Source organism: Elephas maximus, chromosome 8 (assembly GCF_024166365.1).
Source record: "Elephas maximus indicus isolate mEleMax1 chromosome 8, mEleMax1 primary haplotype, whole genome shotgun sequence".
NCBI lineage: Eukaryota > Metazoa > Chordata > Mammalia > Proboscidea > Elephantidae > Elephas > Elephas maximus.
In genome coordinates this window covers 83,153,788-83,179,903 of record NC_064826.1, presented here as the reverse complement: position 1 = coordinate 83,179,903, position 26,116 = coordinate 83,153,788, and the positions used below count along the sequence as shown (strand labels likewise).

Here is a 26,116-nt window from a genome sequence, read left to right as displayed (position 1 = left end):
TAAAAAAATCAACTGAAGACTAAGTAAATTCATTAGCACAAACTCCAGCCGTCCTGGGTGTGCCTCTAACGCCAGACGAAGGAACAGCGCTGCTCAGCAAGGCTTTGTTTTCCCAGATAAAGCAAAGACTTGAAATGGCTACCCACAACTGACAATAAAAATCCCCAAACGGTGTCAAGAGAGAGCCAGAAGTAAAAGCACTCAAGTTAGAATATGATTTCAGCTCTGCATTATTTGTACTATAGCGTTTGCTTGGTTTGGTTTTTTTGGCAGGTCCCTTAGCTTCTCTCCTAATTACTAATACTGTTGTTAGTTGCCATCGAGCAGATTCCAACTCGTGACCACCCCATGTGTGAAGAGCAGAACTGCTCCCTAGGAATTTCAAGGCTGCGATCTTTAGGAAGCAGGTCGCCACCCACTTCGTCTGAGGCGACTCTGGGTGGGTTCAAGCCACCAACCTTTGGCTAGTAGTGAAGCACTTAAGCTCCTAATTACTAATGTGGAGAATGCCATGTACATTTGCTGACCATAGTTGACGCATTGGGAGACTTCATAAATTAACGCTGACAAAGTGAAGAGATAATCAAAATTGGGTAGAAATTTTCTTCTCTGTTGCCTCATTTTTAAAAGCAGGGAACTAGGCCTTTGAGGCCTCTTCCAGATCTGAAAACCAGGATCGGAGATTACTCAAGACACTAATTCCTTTATTCAGACTTCCTCTCCATTAGATGAATCTTGGCAGGATAATTATCCCCATTTAATAGATATAGAAGCTGAGGTTGGAGAAGTTAATTAAGCTGCTTCAGTGATAAAAGTGAATGATCATTTGAATCTGGAAATGAACCCAGATATATTCCTAGCTTTATTCCAAAGGTCATTTTTGTCTCATGACTAGAATCATGGATAAAAGGCATAATTGAAGGACTGTAAAAACCTACCATTCAACTGTAGCCGTAAACCCCAAATCAGGTGCTTAGGTAGCCGCTTAAGAGCAATCTAATCTCCAACATAAAGCCTTGCTTCCTGGTTTCCAGCTGTGGGCAGGCTGGCCACTGGGTGAGCTTACAGCTTCAAGAAGGTGGAAAAAGAAAATCTAGTTCCACTGCTCCTGTATCAAACTGTTCAAATGAGAAGTGACTAAAAATCAGATCTTGACCGTGGATTTCATTTGAGGTGTTCATCTTGTAGGCTATATCTATTCCCACCACCTTTGAACATTCGATAGTATGTATGATAACAAGGGAATTGATGCTTTTACACTTCTGCCAGTAGATTGTGGGTTAATTAATACCCTTGTTGGTAATGAAGCAAGGTGAAATGAAGTGAGACAGAGCTAAAGCATAAGGTCATTAACACACAGTGATTAATAATGGAAATGTGGAAGTTTTCATTACAGCCTAACCAATGGGCAGAGGAAGACATTTAATGCATAAGGATATAATAAATAGGAGTATGGCACACCTTTCAGGGAAACAGTGCCTATTTAGAATGAAATGGTTCATCGGAATGCATTTTTTAAAACAGCATTATTTTCATGTTTATTATATATTATCTGTTCCAATAATTTGAACTATAGCTTATACTCTGGATTTTAACTTAAATATTACCAATGATTTCAGCATGAAAAGTTAGAATAGTGTTACAGTTTTCCGATGAGATTTAAGTTTTCAGAGAAACATTTTACTCAGCAATCACCCAGTATATATAGTAAAGTGTGGAGAGATGAACATTTTCATTTAACTCTTAATTTTATGATTATCTTTCAGTTTTTACCCTTGTTTAGTCTGTGTCCACCATTATAATTTACTTAATGTGTGTGTTGGGGGGAATAAAGTAGAGAATAAAACATTTGGGTGATTAAGACTGTAACATTTGATTAAAGGGAAATATCACATACACTTGGTTTACCAGGTGTGGCTTTTACCATTAAAAGGTGACCATTGTACAGCTTTGTAAAGGGAAAGTGTGAGTCTAGAACACGCTGAAAACAACTGAATATTGTGGGGCTATGGGAAATTAATCTCCAGAGGATCTGAAGGTAGGAGATGGGAAATAGAGTGTATGAGGGAAAAGAATTGTCTTACAAATTAGGCCCTTAGCCTCCTGACTATAAGAATTATGAAAAATTTGGTCATCTTAACAGGAGTTTATAGATTGTCTCCTTCAAATATTTTTAAGGAAAATGTCAAACCACTTTCCGATCTTGAACCAGAGGGTGGAGGTAAGACAGTCTTTGAAAGGTTTTTCACACTGTGTTCTAAATGAAATACACATGCAGCTTCGTGTTTCTGTGAAGTCAGTGCTGATGGTAATGTCCCCGACCTTTGAACCAGGAGGTTGCCCGGTGTAAACTGCAACCACTATGGAAGACTTTCTCCTGCAGTGATGCATGCACGTGTTGTTTGCTTTATTTCCTTTGTTCACATTTGCACATTATCTTCTTCACCTGAAATGCTTTACCTCCTACCTCAAATGGCAATTTAGCATTCTTCTTTTCAAATAGACTTTCATGGAGGAACCTTAGTTATTTCTTTCTTTGTAGTGGACCTGTCCATTAAGTCACAAAGTTAATATAGAATCATGAGGCCATAGAAATACTCAGTTTTATTATTATATGAATAAGATATTGGCTTTAGTCTAATATGGTCTCTTTGGCATAGGGTGAAGGTTGCTTTTGAAACATAACTCCTCAGTATACTTCTGTTATCTCATGAGAATAAATGTGAGACAGATAACAGCTTTGTTTAACTTTCTCTTTATATTCTGTCTCCCTAATATATACCCTTTAAAGATGAAGGCTGTCATTTCTTTCTTTTCTGTGTATACTATTTTGGAAAAATAATTTTAGTAGCACAGTTTCTCTGTTTGGTGCTAACTAGAATTTTTTTTCTTTTAAAAGAAAAATGCTGTTCTAAAATCTGGAACGTTGTAAAACAGTATTTTCTCAGTGAGTTTTGGGTCTATCGGCATATTTAGTACTGTGCTTCAGTAGAAACACATGTGGTTTTGTCAGTGCTCAGCTGCATTTTCGGAAACTTGTTTAAATGTGTGATATGAGTCAGGCATTTTTGGAGCAACAAATTGAAAGGAGCAGCAGATACTGAAATTCACGGAGATAGATATTGTCAGTAGTGAATTTGACAGCCTAGTAATTTTAACAAAATGATAGTTTCACTGTTAATGTCAGCAACTGAAAATTATTTGAAACTGTGTTTAAGATCGTGTCAGAGGTGGAACTCTCTCTTTCACAGAGATTTTTGTGTCCGCTCCCCACACAGTTGATGGGTTTAAAGTGAGATCATCAGACGTCCTGGTCTGGATTTTAAAATGCCTGGGACATCTTTCTCAAGCAAAATTTAGCATTCCGTTAGAAAATGGGGAAAAAAATTTTTTTTTTTTTCCTGTGTAAGAGTATGTACTTCAGATAGTTTTTGTAAGCATGAGGAGGCAATGTTAGTGGATGGCAATTTGTTGATTATAATCACTGCGTGTTAATCTCTCACAGCATGTTTCAATCAAATTATTGCTTCATTTAAAGGATGCCTCGCCACAGAATTGCTGTAATTGACAAGCACACGTGTAAAAGGGGGTAGTCTTTGAGTGGGAGAATCTTTGTCTTTAACATACCTATAATTGAGCTTTTCCTCATTTCTCTTTGCAGTCTTCTCATTATAACCTTCCCCTCCCATTTCCCATTACGCTCATTTTCTGCCCTTGGGGCTTTCTTGCTCTACAACTGAAACCATTATTTCCTTCTGTTTGCAGCCTTTCTTTCGACTGCTGTCTACTTGAGGCTGTTGCTTGGCTGGCAGCCATTTCCCCAAATCTCAGAAATAAATATGGAATTGAAGTCATTAAATATGAACAGAAAGTGTAGAAAACTAAAAAAAAATCCCAAGATATCTTGTAATCTAAATGATGACAGAAAATAATTTTTAGGACAACACTGCCTCCTTTTCTGCTCTAGAATTGGTGTAGTTCTCTGTACTTAGCAGACAGTATACTTGGTGGATCTTCTAACTTTTAAATCATTTAATCCTTTAAATGAGCTTCCTTTCATGTGAAGATGAAATGTACAAATGACGTTTGCCCATTGCGTATCTGGCTAGGATGTTTCTATTTAAATTCTCAGTCTAAAAATAAAGGTAATTTTAGGTGAATGGGGGTATTTATCAGGACCGATGATAGATAGTAGTTCTAATTTTAAGGCGTCTGCTGCTTCCCTTATTACATCCCTTTCAGCATGTTTTCAGTATACCTGATATGAAGAGAAATTTACAGCGTCCTTAGAGGAAAGTAGTTTTTTTCCCTAAATTTTCTTACTGCTTTACTTCAAAACACATATTTTGCTTTTGCAGAGTAAGTGTCCTGTCATTTGTTAAGAATAAAAGAGAAAAAAGGATGAAGATTTTTCATTCTAATTTTGAATCTTCTCCCCAGAGTTGGACATATCAAATATGACCCTTTATGTCTTAGTTTGATTTAATGTGAATTTGAAGGCATCACAAGCCGTTTTCATTTACCACTGATGACTTTTGTAGGACGATTGTAGTAAGCACAAGTCCTGCCGGTGCTGTGTGGCATAGTGTGCACAGCTTAAAATTATTATGACAGTTTACACTAGTTGACAGTCTCCAGGGAAGGGTGCTTATTCTCTTAAAAAAAAAAAAAAAAAAGGCAAATTTGTGATCATCAGCACAACCTAGAAACCCACAGTAGTGAGATCAGAATTATTTCATAATACTTACCGTTTGAAAATTACCATCTTAAATCCTTTTGGCTGATGAGTTATAACAACAACAAAAAAGAACCCAAACCCTTTGCCGTCAAGTTGATTCCAACTCATAGTGACCCTATAGGACAGAGTAGAACTGCCCCATGTGGTTTCCATGGAGCACCTGGTGGATTCAAACTGCCAGCCTTTTGGTTAGCAGCCGTAGCTCTTAACCACTATGTCACCAGGCTTTCTAATAAGTTACACGCACATTTAAAAAGGCCTCTGTCCTTAAGTGTACTTTTCCTACTTTTGATCACTGAGAAAATTGAGAACCAGATCACATTGGTAAGCATGTGTTTGAGTTTCTGAAGAATTTCAGAGCATGTCTGTTATTTATGACTAGTTATGGCTGCATTTAGGTCCCAGGATGGTACAGACATTTGGCACTGAGCTACTAACCTAAAGGTTGGCAGTTCAAACCCATTCAGCAGTGCCACTGAAGAAAGGCCTGATGATCTACTTAAGATTACAGCCAAGAAAACCCTGTGGAGCAGTTCTACACTGTAACACATGGAATTGTCATGAGTCGAATTGACTCAATAATAGGTTTGTTTTTTATGGCTGTATTTAAGAGTAAAACTCTAGTAGTGACTTAAACAAGATATCAGTGTATTGCACTGTAAACATAGAGACATGCAGCATATATAGCTGGTACCTAAAGCCATTGCCATCTAGTTATTTTCAATTCATAGTGATCCTGTAGGACAGAGTAGAGCTACCTCATAAGGTTTCCAAGCTGTAAATCTTTACGGAAGCAGACTGCTACATTTTTCTACCATGGAGCAGCTGGTGAGTTCAAACCACCAGCCTTTTGGTTGCCAGCCAAGTGCTTTAACCACGGCAGCACCAGGGCTCCTTACAGTTAAGCTGGTGAGGCCCCTCTAAAGTCAGCCAGGAGTGAGAAGTCTTCCAGCTCTTTGTTGTAATGTCCCTAGAATATGACCTTCATCTCTTGGGCCACGATGGATGTTAGCATGACAGTCAGTTCGTGCTGTTCCAGGCAGCAGGATGGAAAACATCAAAAGAGGGCACCTCGTCAGCTTTAAGACAATTTCCCAGAAGTACCACCCACCCCTTCTGCTTATATCTCATGGACCAAAACTTAGTCTCATGGCTATGTATAGCTGCAAGTAAGGCTAGGTAATGTCTTGTTTTAAATGTCTAGTGAGCAGTATGCCCAGTAAAAATCAAGGTTTGATTCCTAAAGAAAGGGAAAATGACGTGGAATTTCATAAATGGAAGTGCATGTGAGTCTTTCAGAACCCAGATGTGCATGTTTCACATCTGCTGCATGGGTCACGTCACCATGAATCATGTGATTTTAATGATGAGAAAAAGACCTAAAAGTGTTAAGTGTGTTTGAGCACTACATTTAATTTAAAACAAAATAGAACTGACCTGTTAGAACCGTTTGAGACAAAAGAGGGTGTGCAAGTGCCTTTGGCCTAAAGGCAAAAATATCCTGGGCGATGGCAGTTGGTACGAGTTTAATGGTTTATTTTCCCAGGTGTTGAATTGATAAGCACAGATGATAAACTGAGGGCGGGATGGCCAAGGCTTTGACATGACAGTCAATTCTTTAGATTTAGGAAGGAGTGAACAAAAACAAAATATGATGCGACTAATAGTTTTCAGTATCTGTAACGTTTAGGAGGAAAATAATTTTATGATTTAGTTTTTTATAAATTTTTTTGTTTCTACTATTATATTTCAATTTTTTAAAAATATAAATATGGATATCTGACCATTAAAACATAAAAGCATTATAGATCATGTGGGTAAAGCTCTTAGCACCAGCTCACAGTGTATGGTCCATCAACGGTGGCTGTTATGGTTCTTTTCAAAGAGAGTAGCTGCTGTCATTTCCTCTCCCTATTTTCTTCATTGTGCATCAAAACCACCACTGGCTTCGTGGTGGGTAATAAGGAATAGATGTAGTTTAAAGTAAATTTGGATCTCTCTAGGGCTCAAAACATGTGTGCTGGTTGGTGGTGGTGGGCAGCAGGGGTTGGAGTGTGGAGGGTGCTCAGATGTTCACATGAGTGAGATGTTCATCAGCCTGGGGCTTGTAGGATGACTTCTGTGGTCCTTTAATTATCTTACCAATTAAAGTTGAAACTCTGTGAAAGTTAACTGTATCTTACCACTTTGTATTCTCCATGGCAGAGAGCACAGCGCTCGACTGTGGGTAATTGGTGGGTAAACAATTATGACCAAACCTTTGAGGCCCTAAGCCACAAGCTTCCCTTTCACCTGTGTGAGAAAGCAAGCAGCTGTGTGTTACTGAAAGAGTTCTCATGGCTACACTGGAAGCCAGAACACAAAGGCGTGCCTGCTCTCAGGCTCTAGTTAATATATTTGTCCAAGAAATATTTTTAAACATAGATGTCTTAGTTATCTAGTGCTGCTATGCCAGAAATACCACAAATGGATGGCTTTAACAAACAGAAATTTATTCTCTCACAGTCTAGTCTGAATTCGGGGTGTCAGCTCCAGGGGAAGCCTTTCTCTGCACTGAAGGAAGATCCTATTCATCAATCTTTCCCTGGTCTAGGAGTTTCTCAGCTCAGGAACCCCCAAGTCCAAAGGATATACTCTGCTCCTGGCTCTTTTGGCTTGGTGGTAATGAGGTCCCTCTCCTCTCTGCTTTTTACTATCTTAAAAGAGATATTAAATTTTAGTATCTCAAAAGAGACCACTCAAGATAAGGACCTAATCCTGTAGATTGTGTCCTACCTCATTAACATAACTGCCTCTAATCCTGCCTCATTAACATCATAAAAACCCATTGCAAGTCTGACTCATAGTGACCCTATAGGACAGGGTAGAACTGCCTCAAAGGGTTTCCAAGGAGTGGCTGGTGGATTTGAACTGCTGACCTTTTGGTTAGCAGCTGAGCTCTTAACCATTCATGTTGTTGTTATGTTACCAGGTTCTGCTCGTGTGGCTTGAATTGGCCAATAAACAAGAGACTGAGGTGGGAAGGCAGAAAAGCACCTTTATCTCATTGTGCAAGGGAGGGAGTCAGTCAGAGCTGCTGCTGCCAAGACTGCTCCTCCAGGGCTACGGGAAAGGCTACTTTTTAAGGGGTTTGCAGGTAGGGAGTTCAAGTTATATCAGCAACATTCTTAATCATACTACGCGGGCACAATGGGGTTTACATATAACTTCTAAGCAGAGAAAGCAGGATTCTAATACAAAGTTGTGGGGGAAGAAGCCAAGCAAGGGAAACAGGATTCTAATGCAAAAGCTGCTGGTTGAGCTAAGCAGAGAAAGCAGGATTCTGATGCAAAGCTGTTTGAGATAGTGGAATTTTCCACAGCCTGGGGAATCTGTCTTAATTAGGTGCCATCAAGTCAGTTCTGACTCACAGAGACCCTATGTACAACTGAATGAAACATTGCCCAGTCCTGTGCCATCATCACCATCATTGTTATGCTCGAGCTCATTGTTGCAGCCACTGTGTCAGTCGATCTTGTTGAGGGTCGTCCTCTTTTTCACTGACCTTCTACTTTACCAAGTATGATGTCCTTCTCCAGGGACCACTCAGAGGTTAGGATTTTACAATACATGGGATAATTATATCAGATCACAAAATGGAGGACAACCATACAATACTAGAAATCATGGTCTAGCAGTTGACACACATTTTTGGGGGACACAATTCAATCCATAATAATAGGCAATTCATTAAAGTAAATTTTCTTGGAAGTGATTAGTTTGTGTAAGTTTGTGCTGGCTTATTTACAGTGAGCCTTTTTTTAGGTGTATACTTAAAGTAAATAAATTTCATAGTTTTTTTTTTTTTTTTTTTTAATGTATGTAGCCATCATGCTAAGTTTTAACTTTAAAAGTGGCAATAGACTATCCATTGATAAACTTTAAGGAAAATTCTTTCTAGTATTTCTGTTAACTAGGAACAAAAGTCTTTACCTCTCTGAAATTCAGTGCTAATGATTCACAATGACCAGAAATATATTCACATTTAGCATGATGATGTATTTTAAGTTTTGAAAGAAAGCTGATCATAAAGACTCTTCCTGGTGCTTGAGAGAGAAAAATATAACATTCTGTCCTAAGCTGATTCAAATACTAAAGTTATTATTCATTTCTGGAAATAGCTATCTCCCAGAATTCTAATTTAAAATTTTAGGTTTAAATAACATTTTTTGTTTCATGAATGTTTGAAGTGTTTAACTGACAAGCACTTAGGAACACAGTTTGTATCTTAAGATTGTGTTGCATGTGGTAAATCACACTCTCATGCAGCAACTCAAGTCAGTTGTGTTAGACTGAGTTAATCTTAGAATCAGACATTAGTTTTTGTTGGTCAGTGCTGGCAGATTAGTATTAAAGGCTTCATACTGCTGGAGAAGAGTTACTATAAGAAATGAAATCTACTCTCAACCTAGAAAATAGAAAAGAGAAAGGTTTTATTATGGAATAAACATTAAACCAGAATGTGATGCATCACAGGCAATCCACTGAAGAGATTGCCAAACCAGAAAGAAATCTTAACCATTATATAGCTAAGTGGTTATAGAATCCATTACATTCCTGTTTGCGAGATAATATTGTTAATTTTCTAGTATCTTTATGGCGGGGGAAACGCTGGTGGCATAGTGGTTAAGTGCTACGGCTGCTAACCAAAGGGTCAGCAGTTCAAAACCACCAGGCACGCCATGGAAACTCTATGGGGCTGTTCTACTCTGTCCTATAGGGTCGCTATGAGTCAGAATCGACTCAACGACACTGGGTTTGTTCTTTTTTTTGGTTATGGCAGGGGGTAGATTTGCAACTTGGGGCTGGCCCACCTGAGGTAATGCTAACCTCCTTCCAGCAAGGGTTGGGGAGGATCACCTGAAGCTACATTTCAGAGAGGTAGCTGCCAGATCCTTGAGGAGACACCTTAGGTTTACATGCTTTTCAAAGAGACAAAGAATTGACAATTACAAGTTATAGAAAGTGAATTCTGAAAGAAGGGGGGCAGGGGGAGAGGAGCCTGTTATTTTCAACAGGGAGATTTAAAACCTCTGATTTTCAATTTGTATTTTTCCTGACAATCTCCATGACAATCCCCACATTCTGATCTATACCTTTAAATAAAATGATATTTTCATTGATCATGGAGATATTATTTTCTCCTGGCTCATTTGTAAGAGCAACTGCTGTTTCTAATCAATGAGCTGTACAAGTCTTTGGGGAAAAACTATGTGATACATTGTGTGAGAGCTGATTATCAGAATATCTTAGTTCCTTAGACTCCGGCTAGAGTATGTCCCCACCATTTGCTGAGGGGCATCTCTCCAAGGCCATCAGACCAGAGACCGTCCACCCATCAATCCCGTGGCCTTTGAAGGCTCCGAGCCTTCTCCAGCAGCGTTTGAAACATGATCTGCTATTTTTTGCGGCCCTTCTTTCCCGTTGGTTTTGATTGCATGTGTGTCTCCCAGTTCTCCTACTTCTGGGCTTCTCCTTTCCATTCCTTAACTCACCTTTCTCTTACCATTACCCAGATGTGAACATCCACCACAGCTTAACCCTCAGGCCACAGCTTATGCTTCCTGTGATTGTATCTGAGAATCCATGTTGGCCTCAGCCATCTTCTTTATAGAGTGGCTCCTATAATTGTAACTTCAGCCCTCTTGGGCAAACTCTGATCTTTGGGCTTTATATTTTTTCTTTTTGTTTTGCCTTATAGTTTCTTAGAGTCACCTCAGGATCTGTAGCTTAACATGTTTAAAGGTAAACTCATTCACCTCTCCCTTATTCTTCCCTTACCCAGTCTGACTTGCACAATACAGTAAGCTTAACTTGTATCTGTCTTGTCGGTTTGCTTTGAAAACTTCCATTCACTTCCGATTTCCTACAGAATGAGCTGCAGGCTCCTTAGTCTAGCACTCGGAGGCCCTTCAGGATTTGGCTCCAGCCCACTGTTCTAGCTTTAATTTTCAGTTATAGTATGTGATGTGCTCCATTACTATTTCACAGCTATCCCGTAGAACCAGAATTACAAACTTGCATGTCCACAGGCAGTTAACATGAATGAGTAAAGAACTGGTGATAAACTGGAGAGGCAACTCAACTCAGCTCTAAACCATGGTTTCCATATGACATGTGGGCCTCGTGTTCCCAGATCTTCTGATTTTACAACAACAAAATGAAATCTTCTCATTTTTAAGTATTGTCAGTTAACAAAAAAATATCTTGAAGGGCTAGACCAGATCCACAGGCCACAAGTTCGTGACTCAGCCACAGACAGACCACCACCTCTACGCCTTCACTCACATTGACCTCATCTCTTTCTCTTCCAATTCTTCTCAGAATTGGAAGTGTCATCTCCAGTGTCACAGTTTGGTGAAACCTTCCCTGGCAACACCAGCACATTGAACTTTCTCCCTCTCCCTTCATAGCCTGAGACATTATGGTTAGTGCTATACCCCAGTGCCATCGAGTCGATTCCGACTCATAGCAACCCTATAGGACAGAGTAGAACTGCCCCGTAGAGTTTCCAAGGAGCACCTGGCGGATTTGAACTGCTGACCTTTTGGTTAGCAGCCATAGCACTCAACCACTACACCACCAGGGTTTCCAATGGTTGGTGCTACTCAGTTGAAATGTTACCTTATTTAGTTCATTCCATAGGGATCCATTTCTCACTCCCTAACCAATTATGAGCTCGAAGGCATCAACCACTCTTTTGCTTCCCTTTCTCTCTACTCCCAAACTCTTACTTAACAAATGCCTTAGATATAGTCAGTTCTCAATATGCAGTTTTCGTTGACTGGTTGGTGGTACTTGGTGAATTGGGACAAGATCTAAGTTTATTTTATGAAAATAAACAGCAGGTGATATTTATTGAGTGCCTAGTATATGCTGAATTCTCTGCCAAGTGCTTTACATATACTACCCTACAACTCTGTTAAGTGTTGATATGATTTCCACTTTCAGCTACTCCTTGGAAACTCCACCAGGCAGTTCTATTCTGTTCTGCAGGGTCACTATGAGTCGGGACCAACTTGAAGGAAATGGGTTTGGTTTTTGGTGTTACAGGTGAATTAGCTAAGGCCTAGAGAAGCTAAGTAAAGCATCTATGGCTACCCAACCAAAACTGCAGGTCTCTGATTCCATTTGTATCCTTTCCACTCTTTCCTGAGCTTCCCAACAGGCATGGCAGACACACAGAAGCCACAAATGGGCATGATTGTGCTGAGGTACTGACAGCAGCTGATTGGGGCTGGGACAGCAGGAGCGCAAAGGGTCTATCACCTCCTTTAGTGACCAACAAAATGCCCTTTTTCTGTGTATCATAGTGTGGAGATGGTAGGCAGGCACCATATTCATTACTCCATATTCCTTCTAGTAAATTTCAAAAAATATATATATATTTTTTCAAGTATATTAAGGTGAAATTCAATAACACGAAAGTAACCATTTTAAAGTGAACAATTCAGTGGCATTTAGTACATTCAGTGTTGCACAACCACTACCTCTATCTAGTTTCACAACCTTTTCATCACCCCAGAAGGAAACCCTGTGCCCATTAACAGTGTCTTCCAATTCCCCATACCCCATCTCTCCACCCCCAACCCCTGGCAACCACCAGTCTGCTTTCTGCCTCCATAGTCTAGTGAAAATTATAATCTATAATGTGTGGAATTAAATGTTCAACAGCTAAGAAGGTAATACTTGTATAGAAAAGAAAGAATGATGGGATTCCGAAGCGGAATGTTACAAGTTAAAATTAAAATGGATGTCATTATTTGAAGAGTGCCATCCAAACCCAGTGTGTAGTAAGTTCCTGTCATGAGCAGGGGTGACGTCTAAGGTTTGATGTATAAACAGCTTTAGATAAGTAAGCATTTCTTGTTCAACAAATATCTAAAAACGAAACTGGATCTGAAGATTTAGTACTTTAGAATGAGTAAGTACCACCCTATGGTAAAACAGTAAAAATATGCAGGAATTGAGTGAATTTAAAAGCTGTGAATAGCTACACTTGAGGTCATTACTGTCAACTTTCAGATATGTAAAATACACTGAGACAGAAGCATAGCTTTTAACGGCATTGTACTTATTCTATGATTCAAACATGAACATTAGAAAACCATCTTGTTTGTGCTTAATCAAATTACATGGTACACTTTGGCACTGCTTCTCAAAAAATAATGGTAAGTTGTAACATTTCAGGGCCAGAAATAGTCTCCTTCAAGTACAAAGCTTTTCTTTGGTTCCTTAAAATGAAGGTTAAGTAGAACATTTTAAAGAGTACCTTATATTCCATTGCATTGGAAGTAGAAATATATATGCAACCAGAGTGCCAACAATAATACTTCAGGGAATATGAGTTAGTACAGAAACGTTCAATGTTCACATTACCATACTTAGATTAAATGACTACTGTAGGCAGTTGTCTGTCAGAACTCTTCATTTGCTTTCTTCATAATTCACTTTAACAGTTGAGTGGTTTCATTATTGTAGTGCATTTTGCTTATGAGAGTTGAAAAAATAACTGAAGTACATTTCTGTAATTGTTCCTAAGTAACCCTGTTGTTGTGGATTGAATTATGTCCTCCAAGAATATATGTTGTAAATCCTAACCTCTATGCCCGTGATTGGAAACCCTGGTGGCAGAGTGGTTAAGAGCTACATTTGCTAACCAAAATGTTGGCAGTTCAAATCCACCAGGCACTCCTTGGAAACTCTATGCGGCAGTTCTACTCTGTCCTATAGGGTCGCTGTGAGCCAGAATCAACTTGACGGCAGCAGGTTTGGTTTTTTGTTTTTGTTTTTTTTTTTTGTTTATGCTTGTGGTTATAATCCCATTTGGGAATGGGATATTGTGGTTATGTTAATAAGACAGGATTAGTGTAGGGTGCATCTTGAGTCAATCTCTTTTGCGACATAAAAAGACATTAAACAAGCAAGCTAGAGGAGCAGAGATGGGATAAGATAGATGTCAAGACACAGGGAAATCTCCAAGGAACCAGGAAGCGGAAGCTGAAGAGACAGGACCTTCCTCCAGAATGGGCAGAGAGAGAAAAGCTTCCCCTAGAGCAGGTGCTCTGAATCCAGACTTCTAGCCTATTAAACTGTGAGAAAATAAATTTCTGTTTGTTAAAGCCATCCGCTTGTGGTATTTCTGTTATAGCAGCACTAGATAACTAAGCTGCCCATACTCCTTAGGATTTCTAGACTTCAGGGGAGTTTGCTTTAAAAAAAAAAAAAAAAAAGCTTTTGGTAACATTTAGATCAGTTTCTTTAATTTGATTAGATTTATATACCAGGACTCTATAAAAAGGGCCTGTACCAAACCTCTTAATAGCGCACCTTGACACACTCTGGTATGCTCTAGAAGCCAGTGTGTTTTTGCAGAAATAAAATATGACAGAAAATATTATACATAATGTATACATATACATAAAAGGAAGTACGTTCTAGTGAAACAAAATAAACATAAGCAATTCTTTTTTGATGCCTTAAAAATAAAACAGTAACAGGTGACAGAACTATAGAGCCATTTCTATCAAGGCTTTAGATTTTGACAACACGTTGATATATTTTAAGTTCCATAGTACTTAAAACTATACTAGTATTTGCCCCCTAGTTTTGATGGTTATCAGCATGTTACTTTTATACTACAAGAGTGTTTGTTCCCTATATTTAAAAAAAACTGTAAAAATATTCTTTTGGGGAGAGCCAAGGGGGTTATTCCCAAAAGGATGCCTGAATATTTTTGTTATTTAGTGATAAGCCATGAGTTTGGGGTTAGATTTAGTGAATAGAATTTCAAAGAAGTTTTTTTTGTATATTAGTACCTAGGTATTCAAAGACTTAAAAATCAAAATGAATACATCTTTTTATTCAGAATGTTATTGTATCTGCCACCTCTGAATTTGTTTAAATGAAAGATCCTTTTATACACAATGGTGCTTTTCTGCCTAGAGTCTTAAACTACTATTAATTAAGCACTATATAATATAATAGATAATTATAGTGTTTTAATATATAGATACTAGTGGATTTGCTAGTCTTTTAAATGGCTATTGTTGGCTAATAGTCTTCAGGGGATCATTTATGTCGCCATTGTGGTGCTAAAAATATCTCTAAATACCAATGGGACAGCTTTTCTTGAAGCATGGCTATTACAAAATCAACTTTCATTTGAAGTACATTGTTTTGACTGTGATTTTTTTATTCATATCCCTCAATTACTTTCAGAATCTGTGCAGGAGAAAAATACCAATACTGAAAGAAGAATAAAGGAAAGCTCTTTATTCTATAGAACATTTTCAGAACAATATAGCTGTTAAAAAGAGAAAGAATTCAGTTAGGGGTATTGGGAATCTGTTCTGTTCATTAGGATTTTAACTGTTCTATTCATTAGGGTTTTTTACTAGAGGTATTTTTGTGTAGCTTCATTGTTTTTATTTTAATTAATATTTCTATGGCAGAGAGATAATTAGGTATACACTGTTGAATATTAAATATGGTAGTCACTGAGGGGAAAATAAGCATTTCTGGGTCATAGCCCTTAACAAAATATTGTCGTGTATGAGCTGATTAATTGAAATGAATGCCAAATGGGTCCGGCACTATCCAACCAGATTCTCATAGCCACTCAGTTCATTATCTAAGATTGTTCCAGAATGGAATGACTGGTTGTGTCCAAGTTAATAGTGTTCTTTTTAATCTTGGCTACTAATGGAGTAAATCTTGATTAGAGAATAGTTCCAGCCTAATTAAATGAAGCCAAGTGTAAGCACATCACAGAGCCTGTCTGGTCTTGTATGTCACAGTAAGCATTTGGAAGCCTAACACGTGAAGAAGCCTTCGGTGTCATTACCTAGTGGTTTCGGTATTTTGTTGGCTTCTATCTGTAAGGGCCCACAGAAGACCCTAGAATAGATTCTAGGTTACTCTGTTGTCCTTGTTAGGTTGTACCTTACACTGAATACAAAAGAGATTCAGCTTCATTTCATTTCAGAGAAGATGAGGATTTTCTTCAGCTATATTTAGCATAAGGAAATGTTATAATTTTTTAACGTTACCCTTCAACAAGGTCCCAGAGTGATAACTTTCAAATTGTATTCCAAAGTATCCTAGTGTCCCAGACATTATGCACATACTTTGTTTTTAGTGCAACGGTTTTAAAAACTGTAATGAAAGGCACACAAAACTTCAGATGTGTATTCCAAATTTTATATTACAGTGAGGAGCAATTAACTTGTGCTGCAGGTTAACTAGTTTGGGGGCAGATTTTAGAATAAAGCTTCTCGCACCATTTTGTGTATATATCTGAAACGTTTGTAAACAGGGACTTCGGTAGTGAGCCCCTAGCTCTTCTATGAGTGCAGACTGAGTCCACTCATATTAAATAAATTGTCTAAGCAGGCACACTACGCAGCTTTCTTTGCTGGACTTAATTTGTGCCCAGCAAGGCCCAGGCACATCTACATCTGTTTGGGAACTTGCTTTGGCTATAGAGTAAGTTATATTGGTGATTGGTAATGTATTGCAATATAATATAACATTGCAAGTTTAGGCTTATTTTTTATTTTGGGGCCATCGTCTAATTCATTTTTTAAATAATACTGTTAGTTATCATAAATAAATATCTTGGAAAAAAGCCCTTTCATTAACAACTGTGGTTCATTTTAATCAAGAGCATAAGGTGATTAAAAAGGCATACCTTTTTTTTTAACGTTACCACTTGAAACCACTTACCGGCGTGGCTCAGGATGATCTTGGTGCTCTGCAGCCAATCAAAACATTGAAATAAGTTGGCCCCTGCAGCTGATATAAAACTGTAACTGTCATCCAGAAACCAAACCAATTGCTGTAGAGTTGAGTATGATTCATGGAGACCCCACTTACTCCATAAGGTTTTCAAGGGTGTAAAGGTTAAAGTACTCAACTGCTAACCGAAAGGTTGGTGGTTCAAACTTACCAGCTGGAGAAAGATGTGGCAGTCTGCTTCCATAAAGATTACAGCCTTTGAAACCCTATGGGACAGTTCTACTCTGTCTTATAGGGTCAATATGCCTTGGAATTGACTCAACAGTCGTGGGTTTGATTTTTTAATTTAACCTTTCAAAAGCAGGTCACCAGACTTTCTTTTGAGGTACCGCTTGGTCGATTTGAACAGCCAACCTTTTGGTTAGTAGTTAAGCACTTAACCAGTTGCACTACCCAGATGTCATCCACAGCCTCTTATATCAGATTTTTGTGTTCATAAATATAGTCTTGTTTGCACTGATCAATTTTTAAGGTAAATGTTAGTAATTTAAATCTATCTTTATACTAATTAGTAAAGCTTTATTTTATATGGTGTTGCTCCACGTAAGACTTCATTTGGTAAATATGCAGAAAACTAAATCTGGGAGATCAATGAAGAGAGAATGACTGCAACCTCTTCTGAGAGTTAGGAAGTCAGCTGTGGCCACCCATCTGCCTGGGAACTGTGGGGTCTGAAGCTGACTGGGACCCCTGACTTCTTGGGTAGTTTTAGAAGCATTTGGCAGAAAAACTAAGTTTTCTATTGGTGAGTCCCATGGGTGGCAAAAAATGATGACACCCATGGTCCTAAGAAATAGTATAATTAGACTACTGCTTCCATGATACAGAGAAACTTAACCAGGGGTCCAGGAAAAGTACAAAGAATTCTTTCTAATGTTAGCTTATGTGTATTTTTTCTGGTACAAGGATTTAATGCTTTCATCAGAATCTCTAAGAGGTCCAGGACCATAAAAGCTCAAGAAATACTGCTTTAGCAAGGTCAAGGGTCTATTAATGGTAAATTCTCAGAAAACTTAATAAAAATGCCTGTTAAAAAATTGTGTGTCTAATACAGGAGAGGTCAGCACAACTGGACTAAATCAAAAGCACAGAAGTTTCCTGACTAACCCGAATGCTTCGAAGGCCAGAGTAGTAGGGGTGAGGGTCTGGGGACCATGGTTTTAGGGGATGTCTAGGTCAATTGTTATAATAAAATCTATTAAGAAAAAAAGTAGGCAAATAAATAGGGGTTTCGCTTGGGAAAAATTGTGTGTCTGTGTATATTTTAGTAAATCACATTTTGCATTTGTTACAACAGTGCATGAATAAATTACTTGAGACATTTTGGAAGTCAGTTTTAACTTACTTAAGTGGGTATTCCTAAAAATTCTAAAATTTTTCTTTTATCCAATCTTCAATATAGAGCTGTAGAGCACTGCATTGGGCAGTTATTTCTACTCACATTTTTTGAGAACATAAATGCTATTGAGTATATAACTTATTACTATTTCATATTAAGTAAAAATTTTGTATCCAGAATATAAATGATATGAAAACTTAAACCGTATAGTTAAAATGATTTTCAGATAAGGAGACTAAGTTATGGCAAAATCACTACTTTACATTCTGCATATGACTTTTTCTCCCATTTTGGAAATTATTTTGGCTGTCAGTTTTCCTGTATGTATATTGTATGTAAGCTGGCATTTTCTAAGAGCACTCAAGGCAAAGAGGCAATAAAAATGGAGCATGGTTTTAATAGTTGGAGAGGTAGAAAAAGGAATCAGGAAGGAGATGTTGTGATGTGTGGTACCTGTTCTCATTTTTTACTGGACTCTCTCTCTTCACAGCAGTAAGGAAATCACTCACTACTTTCCCAACTTCTTACAGATGCATTTGTGAGATAAAGGTGAATGGCCTTGGAATCTGATATGTGCCCTCTGGGTTTTATTATCCATTGTTCTTGACTTAGGTCAATGGCTTTGGAAAGCCTTAATTTATTAGACTGTGCAGCCTTCGTTCCCAGCACAAATGGAGTGCATACCTCAGAAATTTCATGAAATGTATTTTCTTAAGCACATTATTTACACATCGGTTTTCCATAACATCTTTACCCATAATTATAATTGATATTTTAGGGGAAAAGTGACAAAAGTTGTAGGTTTAGAGAACTTTGCAAAAAAAAAAAAAAACTCATGGCTTGAGCTATTCTATGTAAGTTTTGAAAATCTTGAATAAATATTTCCTGGCTAAAATTCTCCTATTCTAATCCCCATCACCACTGCCATGTTTTACAACCATTCTCCTGTACACACTTTCTGGGGCAAGGATAAGCAGCAGCCCCTCTCTTAGCCTCTGCTTACACTGTGTTTGTTTTCTTTCTTTGCAGAGACTCTCCTTGATGACTTCCTCCTCACGTACACTGTCTTCATGACAACCGATGACTTGTGCCAGGCGCTGTTAAGGCAATATCCTTCATTACCTTCGGGATGCCGTGTCATCTTTCTCTCAGACAGATGTCTCACATTAGGAATTAACTGCCTTTCTTAATTTACTCAACCCCATGCTAGAGTGTGGACATGTTAAATATTAATGTCATGATATCCAAGGTAAAAGATGAAATGAGACAGAATAGACCAGGGGTACTGGTAATAGAGAGCTGCTTTTTTCACATTCTACAATGTGGGTAGGTTGGACGGTTTATATTGTTTTCTTTAAATCTGTGCCTGATGATTGCTTTGAAATCTGTAGGTAAATTTGGCCAACTGGGTAAACCCCCGAGTCAAGAGGTGGAGTGGGTTGGCAGTTTCACATAATAAGTGGATTTGGAAGGCACAATCAATCAGATAGTGTCAGACCACTTGCATATGTAATAATCATGTTTCTGGGCAAGTGTCCCAGGGGAGACAAGACATTCCCCCACATAGGAGATCCAAACCACGCCCTGGAATCAACTGTCAACTTTTCAGAGCTTTGTCACTGCATGCTCTTTCAGAATGATGGATGTGAGTGGAAGGTTAATGACTAGTTTAGGAAGCATATAGTTTTATTCACTAGCTAGAAGAAATATAGCATAGAAACATTGAAAGGCTAAAAAACAAATTCAGATAGACTTACTGAAAGTCTCCAAATGGGCCTCTTGCCCCACAACGTTTAAAGAAGATGTTTTAGAAGCATATAAGTAAGCTTTTAAATATAATGTTTTTAATGAACCAAACTAAAATCCCACTATAGACCACATGATAATTTTTAGAATTTTTTTTTTGGGGGGGTGGGGTAGCAGAGTGTATACCAGAGTTTTATTGAGCTCTAATGATAATGATTCTGTTAATATTCTTTTCCTGTTAAATAATGGTAGCTTTCTCCCCACTTTATAGAACTTTCCTTTCTTAAAGAATATACTAGGATTCCATATGGGGCATAATTGAAGTAAAATCCATTAATAAACATGTAAACTAGAAATGATGATTACTTTTTTGTCCTTTACTACAACCCTATAAGTAAACAAAGCTACTGATATTTTGAAACTTCTTAGAATTAATCCATGAAACTGTTCGTAAAACATGAGGGAATTTTGAATTTAGAGAATTTCAATAAAACGTTAGATTTCTTTCACAGTTTCCAAGTGGGGTGTTGCTAAGAAATTCAGCAATATGTATAAAGTTTTGAATTCCTTCTTTGAAAGTATTTTGGAAAACTATGAGCTGATTTCATCTACATTTTAATGCTAAAGAGTTGCCATCCATTAAGTAATATATAGTGTGTTTTATACCAAATTAAACCAGAAAACCAATCCTGTTGCCCTCAAGTCAATTTTGACTCATAGCAACCATATAGGACAGAGTAGAACTGCCCCATTGGATTTCCAAGGCTTTTTTTTTTTTTTTTTTTTTAATCTTATGGAAGGGGCTGCTGGGTTCGAATTGCAGGTTTTTCCGTTTGCAGCTGAGTGCTTAACTACTGTGCTATGCCTTCAAATTATGATTTTTGACTATGATCCTAATATTATTTGTGGTGGATAAATCCATTATATTTATCATTGAATAATGCCTCATAGGATTTCTCTGAAGAGTCTCTAAAACTTTTCTTGGATATAAATATGTTTTGAGTCTTTAACCAACACTGTTACATGACAATTTAGATTCTTAGCAGCCTTGTTACTGATTATCCAAACTATGAAATCTAAGACATTAAGCCAGGATTCTCCCTAAATGGTTATTTCTGTGTGTTTGCATGTGCTGCCTTTTATGAATGAGTATAAACTGCACACAAATAATGGCGTCCATGTTTAATCTGAGATATTTTTATGCACATACTAGTAAATATGTCATTCATGTTGTACTACTACCAACTTCTAAGGAATGATCCAAATTAATTTCTGGTTCCTCCCCCCCTTATTGTTTTCGAACATTATTTATAGATTTGAGCCATTTCTTCTGGGCTTGGATGTCTTAGGTAGATATTTTTATTATAATAAATACCTTTCTGAATTTATCATCATCAAAGAGCATTATTTAAGTTCATATAGTCCTGGGCCAGCTAATGTTCATTGCATTATACTGAAGTTATAACTTATACCCAATGCTTTACCACTACCCACCTCCCCAGCTTAATTTATATATCATTATAAAGTGTGGATAAATTTTAAAAGAATGTATATACCGCAATATAGTAAACCAGAATAATTACAAATGGAAATTTAATCAGTAAATATTTTTTAAAAGACATCTTCCAGAGAGAAAAACACAATTAAGCAAATAAATGGTAGTAACTATGAATGGAGAAGTGTGGTTGAGGTTTCAGCCCCTGAAATTGCTTTATTCTGCTGATCCTTAATTGTAGATCATGTTATATACGCAGCTTTAAGAACAAGCTCCTACCTTTGCCTACATATGCTGACCTGAAAAAAAGAAATTGTTACTATTTCTTAATTTTCTGAATTTTTTTTCTTTGTATGAATGAGGTCATTATAGACACAGGAAAAGAAGAAAAGGACATTTGCATAGTAGAAATAATATAGGATCAATCTTTGTGTTTTGGCTTTCAAGAGAAAAACTAGAAGAATTAGACGTTTTAACAAATTCTTTGTGTGGTTGCCTAATTTTGTTTTGTAGATGGGGTTCAAAGAAATGACATGACCTTAATTATTTCTACAGGATGGAGAGAGAGTGACAGAATTATTTTTAAAAAATATTCACAAAACCTAATGTAGAATTTATTCCTATTTTGCAATTATGCATCACCATTTAAAAAAAAAAATGGCATAATTTTGTCCAACAACCCCAAAGCCTACCTGATATACTGTGCTTGGTGTATCTTAACATTTCATATTTGTAGTTAAGTTTTCAATGCGTCCAAGCTACTTAGAAATAATTTTGATTAGAAAATGCCAAGCTTCTGTCTCATTCCTAGGAATTTAAGCATTTTGCCCTTGAGGTTGTTATTTTTATATAATTTTAGTAGTATGATTAACTCATGGTCATTGTGTATAAATTAGGAATGCAAATAAGTATAATAAAAATAATTCACTGCAATACTCTGAAATCCCAGTACCTTGAAAAACCACTGTTGACTTTTTAGTATATTCTTCCAGGTAATAAAATTATTCATATAAATAAGCATTGTTGGTAGAAATGAATCATTCTAAGCAAACACTTTTCTACTCAACAATGTGTCACCAGTGCTCCATGTTAGTAAATGCTCTGCTGGATCATCCTCTTTGTGGCTGCAGAGTAGCCCATTAAATGGATATGTAATACTTTAATTAACTGTCCTTAATTATGGACGCTTTTAGGTTATTTCCTGTTTTGTTTTGTTTTAATGAAAATGAAGATTACCAGTCCTTTTCTATCTATATCTTTGCACACTTACCCAATTCTTTTCAAATAAATTCCTAGATATGGGCATTTGAATCATTTCACAAATTGTACTACTCTGCTTATTTGGGACTACCTTAGAGGTAACTGGTTTTATTTCTGAGGATCAGAGACAGTCTGGCCTAGTTCTGGTCGAAGTTTCATTGAAGTAGTGTTCACCTACAAAGTGGGGCCAGGTGTCCTCTTGCTCCACCCTTGAGCTTAATGGGTTGTCCTATTTTTACCTTTCTTAAACCCTTGCTGCCTGTGGAACCATGTCAGCAGCTACCAATGCGATGTCTCACTGTTAGCTTTATGGCCTATTGCTGTCCATACTGAAATCATTTTCTTGGGTTTACATTTGTTCTTTTCAGTGAATGCCTTTTGCTCTTCTTATATGTATTTTTTGCTTCCTGCATGCTTATATATTTGTAGATTCTTTGAAAATGTGTTTTAGCATATTTTGTGAAATCAATGAATGAGTCTCTTCAATTTTTTAGTTTTCAATAATGTAATGTTCTTTCTTAACCATCTGCACCTATTCTGCTAAGAAGTATCAAGGCAAAGAAGAAAACTCAGATGTTCCTTGTAGGAAACGTAAAGTCTTACATCTTGTTTCCCAGTGGATTGCTCTGTACAAAGACTGGTTACATGAAGATGAACATTCAAAAATGTTTTTAAAGGTAATGTAAGACTTCCTGATATTTTTTGATGCCAAATGACTGGTTTTATTTTCAGTTAAGCATCTCAAAAATCTCATTTGTAGGTAATAGTCGTTCAGCTTTTTTTTTTTTTGTAGTATTCAAGATGTAAATTCATTTTGACCACTGAGGCCTGCTACTCCCTACATAGATAGAAACAATGTTTTAAATTACCATGAAAAAATAAGGTAGACGGCAAATTTTTAAGTAGTGTATTTTATTTTTATCTTGTTTATGTTGAGAATATATACTGCAGAACATACACCAATTCACAACTTCTGCACGTACAACTCAGTGATGTTGATTACGTTCCTCAAGCTGTGCAACCATTATCACCCTAAATTTCCTATCTAAACTTTTGAGTTACTCTTGTTAGTTTGTTCCCATATAGATAGTTCTTAAAAGAGCGCAGTGCTTAAGGCAGACATTCTTTACTAGTTAAGCGAAACTATTGCTTGGTTTTAAGAGGACTTCAGAGGGTATTCCTGGTTTAAGGTTGAAAGATTATCTCAGGGCAATCATCTTGGGGGGTCATCCAGCCTCCGTAGATCCAGAAAGTCTGGACTCCATGAGAATTTGAAATTCTTTTCCACATTTTCTCTCTTCTGATCACGGATTCTTCTATAGAATCTGTGATCAAAACATTAAGTAACGGTAGCCAGGAACCATCCAGTTCTTCTGGTCTCATAGCAAAGGAGGCAGTTGTTCATGGAGGCAATTAGCCACATATTTCATTGGTAGAAAGCAAATTTTATATTCACTAATTTAAGGTTACCTGTGTCAACTGGGGTTGGGTTATTTTATGTAAGTCATGGGAATTTTGATTGCACATAAAATAATTAAGGAAGGTAAACTAAAACGTACTTCAAAACTTGATACTTTATACTGAGATTTACTATAGTTTGACCAACTGGTTGCTGTTAATTCTGACTTATAGTGACCCCATTTTATCACAGTAGAATTATGCTACATAGGGTTTTCAGTGGCAGATTTTTTAGAAGTAGATCACCACATCTTTCTTCTGAGGTGCCTCTGGGTTGACACAAACCTCTAATCTTTCATTTAGCAGCCAAACACATTAACAGTTTATACCACCGAGGAACTTCTGGTTAGTCTGAATTAATCAGTCCCATATATACAATATTTGGATGGAACATTATTTATCATCTCAAAACTATGTTGAGAATGTATATCTTATGAAACATTTTGGGGACATGAGAATTTTAAACAGTAATAATTTGTAAAATAGGTAGTAGCCTCGGCTTACATTTTGGATTTAGAAAAATTGATTTATTTTTCTAATCATTAATAGGCTGCAATATCTTTTTAGCATAGGTGGTTATCTGGAGGTAGTACAGAGTTTCGTTCCTTCCGCCACTGAAGCCATATTGGGTGGGTGCAGGTTAATACAGAAAAGCAGTAGAATGGAATTCAAGCAAGGGAGAGCTCTGTTTCAGAATAGGCAGGCACCTAAACTGATTCTGTCTTTCCTGAAGGAACCCACTTCGAATTCAACATTCAGTTGTCATTTAGACATGCCATTAAAAATGGTCTAACTAACTCTTTGACAAAATTCCTTGTTATTTTTCAAAACAACTGGTTATTTTAACTCAATTACTTTTTTTTTTTTTTCCTCCCAAATGCTTATGTGGATAGTATTGGGGAAAAAATAGGCATGGACGTTTCAAATAGCCAGTGAGGGGCCTCTACGTTTCCAGCATTCCTTACCTACAGCCCCTAAACACTGATAGAGAGAGAGCCTGGCAGTTGAGTGAGAGACTAGGCAGTATAAACCCACTCAGGATCACATTGGTACTTGATTTAACCTCTTACCTTGTCCTAGATTCCATCTGTTCCATGGGCAGGGTAGCCATTGTATGTGTCTTAATCCTTACAAAATGGACGATAAACCATTTCAGCTGCCATTTGTGTTTTTTTCCCCAGACCATATACAGGAATGTACTAGATGATGTATATGAATATCCAATACTTGAAAAAGAATTGAAAGAATTTCAAAAGATACTTGGAATGCACCGTCGTCAGTAAGTATTTTCTTACTACAGTTACTAAAAGAAAGCAGCAGCAAATGTGACAGAGTTGGGAGTGTCCTATACATAAAATTGATTTTGAACATTTTGACTCTGGGATTCATCTTGATTCCTTAGCTTTTATAGTAGTAAATGGTATGTTTTGTTTTTACATTTTAAAATGAGTGAATACTAAATTACTTTTTTTTTTTTTAGTGCTGTTTGGTATGGTAGAAATAACTACTCATAACAACCTAAGTGCATAAAAACAATCATTTAATAAACTATTACTTAATTTTGAAAGTCTAGGTATTTAACCTGTCATTTTTCGTCTCCCGGCTATCTATATGGAATCGGAATATAACTTCTGTTTGTGGAGTATTTGAGAAGGCATATGTATAGACCTTTTTTATTGTGGTAAAATATATATAACAAACGTGTACCCTCTCAACCATTTTTATGTGTACAATTCAGTGACATCAATTACATTTAGCATGTTGTGTGATCACCACTATATCTGTTTCTAAATTTTTTTGTCACCCTTAACAGAAGCTCAGTGTCCCTTAAGCAATAGCTCCTTTTTTCTCTCCCACCGGCCCCTGATCAGCACTAATCAACTTGGGTCTCTATGCTTTTGCCTATTCTAGATATTTCACTTAAGTGGGATCATATAATGTATATCATTTTGTGTCTGACTTTGTTTCACGTAGCATGTTTTCAGAGTTCATCCATGCTGTACCATATATCAGAGCTTCATTTCCCTTTATGGCTGAACCATATCCCATTGTATGTGTACCATATTTTGTTCATCCATTTGATGGAGATTTAGGTTGTTTCTACCTTTTGGCTAATGTGAATAATGCTGCAGTGAACATTGGTGTACAAGTATCTTTTTGTGCCCGTACTGTCAATGTCAAGTCTTTTGGTTATATACCTAGAAGTAGAATGGCTGGGTCATATGTTTAACTTTTTAAGGAA

General features: G+C 37.2%; 1 protein-coding gene across 2 annotated transcripts in view; it reads left to right on the top strand.

Moving 5' to 3' along the window:
* The window catches only part of RAPGEF5 (Rap guanine nucleotide exchange factor 5), a 271,965-nt gene that overhangs the window by 199,984 nt on the left and 45,865 nt on the right, over positions 1 to 26,116 (top strand). For both annotated transcript variants that reach the window (XM_049894492.1, XM_049894491.1), the window contains exons 12-14: positions 18,945 to 19,023; positions 22,949 to 23,093; positions 25,056 to 25,153. In XM_049894492.1, coding sequence (XP_049750449.1) covers positions 18,945 to 19,023; positions 22,949 to 23,093; positions 25,056 to 25,153 — 322 coding nt within the window. The remainder of the gene's footprint in view (positions 1 to 18,944; positions 19,024 to 22,948; positions 23,094 to 25,055; positions 25,154 to 26,116) is intronic.